Source organism: Mixophyes fleayi, chromosome 3 (genome assembly GCF_038048845.1).
Source record: "Mixophyes fleayi isolate aMixFle1 chromosome 3, aMixFle1.hap1, whole genome shotgun sequence".
Lineage (NCBI taxonomy): Eukaryota > Metazoa > Chordata > Amphibia > Anura > Limnodynastidae > Mixophyes > Mixophyes fleayi.
The window spans coordinates 175,838,047-175,844,064 of NC_134404.1; the positions used below are offsets into that span (position 1 = coordinate 175,838,047).

Below are 6,018 nucleotides of genomic sequence, written 5' to 3' on the forward strand. Positions count from 1 at the left end.
AACATGCTGCTCTCCATCTTCCTTAACTGGTCATTGGCTGCTCTGCAATTATTGATTAAAACAAGTCTTCTGTGCTGTTATCAGTGTGGTTTGGTGACAGGAATAGGGACAGGAGAGAGATAGAAATTATACTCCTATCATTGTAACAGCCACATCACCTACTCCTGTAGGGTAGCAGCCGGTCACCAGAGCACTCTGGGTGAGGAGGGGGTAGTGTGCAAGCGCCGCTTTGAATGGACTCTGAGGGTGGGGGGTACAATTCAAGAAAGGACATCAGGGAAACAAATTGTATATTCTAAAAAGTGTGCTTATTTTGGAAACTTTTGTCCACATACAATATACAGTATAAATAGCTTTAATATTATTAATGCACAAGCTGCCTCAGAGCACTGGGGTCATGGATTCTATTCTAACTATGGCCATATCTCTTTGGAGTGTGCATGCTGTTCATGTGTTTGAGTGGGTTTCCGCCGGGTGCTCTGGTTTCCTCCAGGACTCCAAAGACTTACTGGTAGGTTAATTGGTTTCTGATAAATTTAACCCTAGTGTGTCTGTTTGGCAGGAATTATAGACTCCAAGCTCCACTGCAGTAGGTTCGGATGTGAATGATTAAATATTCTCTGTAAAACAATACATAATGGTAGGAGCTATATAAATAACTGTTAATCAATAATACCATTTGTTTTCAGGGAGCCTTACCAGGTAGCTCTTTGTGATTGCTTATGATTAATATTATTAGTTTTAAATGTCAAATGTCCACCCCCTCACTGATTTACTTACTATAAACATTTATCCTGGTTGAATACTGCCACCATCTATAGAAATATATATAAGTAGTCAGTGAATTAAAGTTAGCTTATGTCAATTGTTATATATCTGGCACCAAAAGTTTCAATTGGATTGTGTGACATCCGCACAAGACCTCATCTGGATTTACATAAACAAAAAAAGTATGCATGACCATTGTAATAATTGTAATTTTTACTGTTGAATCAGTGTGTATTTAGTTGCAAATTATATAGTTAGAATAGACCAACTCACACACATTACCTTAAAAGTAATTTATTCTGAATATTCAGAAATGTGTGCTATTGTTTTGTTTAGGATTGTTAAAGTGAAGCAAAAAATACTTCATTATTTCAACCACTGGGTGTTATACAGGAACTTCAGACTGCCTTACCCTTTTACATTATTACTATAAAATCCTCCAACTATCTGGGAAATGTCTAATTTGTTTTACTATTCTGTCTGCATTACCAATATACCACCCCTTCTACCTTCCAATCATATGTGTATCAAGTAGGGAAAAATCTGGGAATTCTATTCTTGTTAACCTGTAGAGATAGACAGACAAACATATGAGCCTACAAAACCATGTTATTTCACCTCATCTTTTTTCCCCCAGAACACATTTTTGGAGATTTACCCATTTATTTTTGTGATATCAAGGTCCAAATGTGGAAACTTTTGACCTTTGTAAACAACTTTAAATCGACAATTTTCCATTAAAACCCTTAGAAATTGTATGCATTATTGCCTAGGCTGGGTATCAGTTCTTAAATGTCTAACCACTGCCTGAGCTAGACATGTGAGACCCTAGTGGCCATTAAAAGTTAATAAAAAATAAAATAACAAATTGACACTTTTGGAAAAAAAATAAAACCCCAACAACGTTTACTTTAGATGTCTTCTTTTATGAGCAATTCTTGGCAGCAACTGGGTGTGATGTAATTTCCACTTTCTGATAATTAAACCAACAGTGCCCACTGGGACATAAAAGTACTTAGATATTGTTTTGTACGCTAATTTATGCATTTGTATTACTTTAGCTCTAAAGACTATTTACAAACAGTTAAAAAATTAGCAGTGTCTTCATTTTCACAGCTGTTCTTCCATTTTTGAACCAGAATAGTGATCCCTTAAATCTAGGGGCTTTGTCCAGAAAGTGTGGTAAGTATTTTATGAATACATTGCTAAAGATTTGGCAATTTTTTTTCCACCAGTGTAACTTAGAGCTTTCACAACACAGGGATGTAATAGTTAAGCAAACAACATATTTCAGTTTCTTTTGTTTTGCTCCTGAAATTTTTCCTGGACCTGTCAATCCCCCGAACAAAATCATAAGGGGAGTAGATTGCATGGTCTGCCCTGTATGGCAAACACTTGACAAATCAGGACCAGTACATACATGTCTATATAGGTGACTGCACAAAGAGAATTTTCAAACAGTAAAAATGTTAGTAATGCAATACAAAGTTCAATTTTGTAGTCATATTTGCTTTCAAAATAACATTTTCATTACTCAAATAAAAAGATATAGTCATAGATACAGACATAAATATTGCAAAGAATCCATATAGTGTGTAGCAGTTCTATTGTTCAGCAATTTGTTCTTTATCTTTTGGTGGAATTATTTTTACATCAAAAGGCCTGAAATATTCCAGCAAGGACTGTGTATCCTTTATACTTAGGCTGTACTCTTCTGCTATTTTCTCTGCTGTCCAATTTTGGGGGGATTGTTTGTGATTGTTCAAAATGGTCAGAGCCTCAACAACAGAAATGTTTCCTTTCTGAATTTTGCCCATATCAATACCATACATCTTATTCTTCATTAACGGGTTAGGAAGTCTGAACTCTCCTTGCTCAGATACCATAGCTTCATGTTTTACCTATTTAAAATAAAACAGAGGAAAACGTGTAAATGTTAGTTAGATATGAAACAAATATTATTATCATCATCATCATCATATTTTATTTATAAGGAGCCACAAGGGTTCCAACAGCACTGTACAGGGGGGAAAAAAATAAGACAATGTGGAAAAACAGGGTAAACCACTAAAGGCAAAACAGTACAGCAGTACAGTAAAGGCTATGGCCAAAATGTAAAACACAAATAGTACATTTAACAAATAACTTTGGGGATTGTAGAAAAATAAAAAAAATCTGGAATAAGTTTATTAATTTCATCAACCATAGTTCCAAAAGACATGTAACTATGACTAAAGAACCACTCCCCCTCGCTAATTTTGATGCAGGAACCACTGAAGCTTTTCATGCCCTAACAGTAATAGTGTCTGTGGCTAAACAACTGATTCTAAGGCAATGGACATCCTCAGTCACTCCAACCTTGGGTAAAATCTGGACAAAGTTATTAGATATTATTTATCTAGATAACAAAGCTACACTCCCCGATATCGAAAAAGGGTTAATAAAAAGTTTCACAAAAATAGTGATTCTACATTGACTACATCATGATTCTACATCAGCAATTCCTATTCAACAAAATATTTTCAAACTTTTTGAACTCACTGCATGGTATCTTCCTAGGCAACTGGACTGAAGCTAGATACACTTTGACCAACCAATTATCAACCCCCTACAATCTAACTGCAATAATTAGATTCGCCACCCTTCATATCCCCCCGAATATGTATATACACTTTTTACCTAAAGATTTGTTTACCATTAGAACAATCTACCATTCCTTCAACCCCCTATTTATATCTCCTCACTCCCAATTAACCCTATTTGACTTTTTTCTTTTTCTCAGATATTCTTTATTCTTATACATGATAATATTTTAATTATAAATCATTATACACATAATATACCTATTTTGATTGATATGCTCAAACAATTTCTAAACTGGATTTCCCCTCTCACAAGTTAACGCATCTATTGTTTTTGGTATTATTATCAATAAATTATTATATGTTTAACTTAATAAGTTATGATGTTGTCATTTGCAACAAGATTCACTGACTTATGGAAAAGTATATATTCAATATCCGGTAATTATTGTTGTCGTTTTCTCCTTTTAATAACAATAACAAAAGTTTTAAAATACAACAACCATATAGGCAAAGCTTATCAATATAGACAGAACAATATAACCAGCACGGAGGGGGTAGGAGGGGGAATAGCCTTTTCCTAGAAAATAATGCATGGGAATAGGGGGAAATAAAAGGGAGTAAAAATAGCTGAGCCTGTAACCAGTAGAGTGGGCGCAGCAAATAGGATCAGAATCCATGTTTGAGGAGAGAAGGCAAAATACATAATGGTGTTAAGGAGCACACAAGGGAAAAAGGCCCTGCTCATGAGAGCTCACAATCTAAAGGGAGGAGTAGACAAATAGTCTAGGAGATTAGGGGTGAGATTGAGGTGAGCCGAGTTTGGAATTGATGAAGAAGTGGGATTTAACATCCCGCTTGAAGCTTGTAGGGACGTAGAGAGCCCGATTGAGAGAATATGAAACATTAAGGGATATATTTATCAATTATCACAATATTTGCACATTAATTATAATTTCTTATCGCTGCTTATCATGTGGCTAAAATTCCATGCATGCACAGATTCCAATGTTAAGTCCTCTCTGCTACAGTTTTGCTTAAGAAGCTCACATATTACTTCCATGATCCCTCTGAATTTGAACATTACAATAAATAAATATATGTCCACTAAGATCAGTTTCCTAGAAATTGGACACAGGTCGTTATTTAGTACACCTTCTTCGACAAAGTATCTTAGAAAAGTCAGTATTGGACTGACGAAACGTGTTAGAATCATCAGTTTTGCTCATACAGACAAAATCTGGATTTTTATCAATTTCCATTTTGGATATTAGTTATATGCTTTAAGTCCATTGTGAATGAGTCTCACCTTTAAGCACGTCTTTATAGAGGAACTAGGATCGTATTTATTTCACCTGGCTGTACGAACTTCAGAGGAGGTCCAATTTTCCCCGAACAGCCTTCACGTCTAATTGGGACATTGCCCGCTTCAGATTGAGGAGACAGTGTTGAAATGTTCTGAATTATCGGGCTGCACCCACTTTGTGGAATTCCCTCCCTCGCACAGTAAGTTTCCTCTAGTCTTCAAACCTTCAAGCGTTCTCTGAAAACCCACCTCTTCAGACAAGCTTTTGATATTCCTCAACCACCATCTTAATTTCCCTAGGTTACCCTATTACCACCCTCTACACAGCTAACGCAAGACAACAACCCTCTGACCAACATTGCTATACACACAGCCCACTCAATACTTTTACCTTTGCATTCTAGCTGGTCAAGTGTGCAATATGATGTAGCACATGCCCTTGTGTTTCAAACTCCCATTGTCCCATAGATTGTAAGCTTGCGAGCAGGGTTCTCTTACCTCTCTGTCTGTATGTATTACCCAGTATTGTTTTATTAATGTTTGTTCCCAATTGTAAGGCGCTACGGAATTTGCTAGCGCTATATAAAGACATGATGATGATGAAATTAGGTGCATGTCAATATGGAAGAGAACCATAACGTGATTTCTTGTCAGCTGTGTGAACGAGTTGTAGAAGTGTTTGTAAAAATAAAATAATGTACAGCCGGAGCTTTCTAAAAGCCTGCAGACTACTGCATGGTGAGATCTCATATATATATATATATATATATATATATATATATATATATATATATATATATATATATATATATATATATATATATATATATATATAAAAAGACTGAACATATGTCAGACTGATTCCTCAATATATATCAGTGACATCATTTCAAAAACTTTGATCTATTATCATGTACTACATACAAGATTTTTTATGCTCTGGTGTTAAAATTCAAATGTGGTTCAATTTTTTTTTGTGGTCCTTCACTGTTATCACATCCTCAAATATAGACAATCCAATTGAGGTTTATAAGCATCTTATCTATATTGTGAACATTGTATCCTTATTTAATCCTTATTGGGATTTGTCTAAACGGTGTTTATTTGTTACCTTCTTCGATGTGTACAGCCTGTCAGGGAGGGATCAGGAAGAGATCACGTTTCACTGTTGCCTCTCCTCTCAGACAGGGCTTAAAATAAAAGCTAAAAACTGCTTAATGCCTTTCAGGACAAGCTACGAAAAGCGAATTTTTTTTGCAGCTTGATAAATAGCCTCATTATGCAAAAACATAAATTAGCCAGCAAAAAGTGCCCTTAAAAACAAAGTTGATAAATAGGCCCCTAAATCACACAGCCATTACA

General features: G+C 35.3%; 1 protein-coding gene across 1 annotated transcript in view; it reads right to left on the reverse strand.

Annotated features, from left to right (window-relative positions):
- Positions 1-1,673: 1,673 nt before the first annotated feature.
- Positions 1,674-6,018, reverse strand: part of NDUFAF4 (NADH:ubiquinone oxidoreductase complex assembly factor 4) — a 14,486-nt gene continuing 10,141 nt past the window's right edge. Inside the window, exon 3 of the mRNA XM_075202809.1 lies at positions 1,674-2,669. Within this exon, the coding sequence (XP_075058910.1) occupies positions 2,373-2,669 (297 nt within the window). The 3' untranslated portion in view covers positions 1,674-2,372. The remainder of the gene's footprint in view (positions 2,670-6,018) is intronic.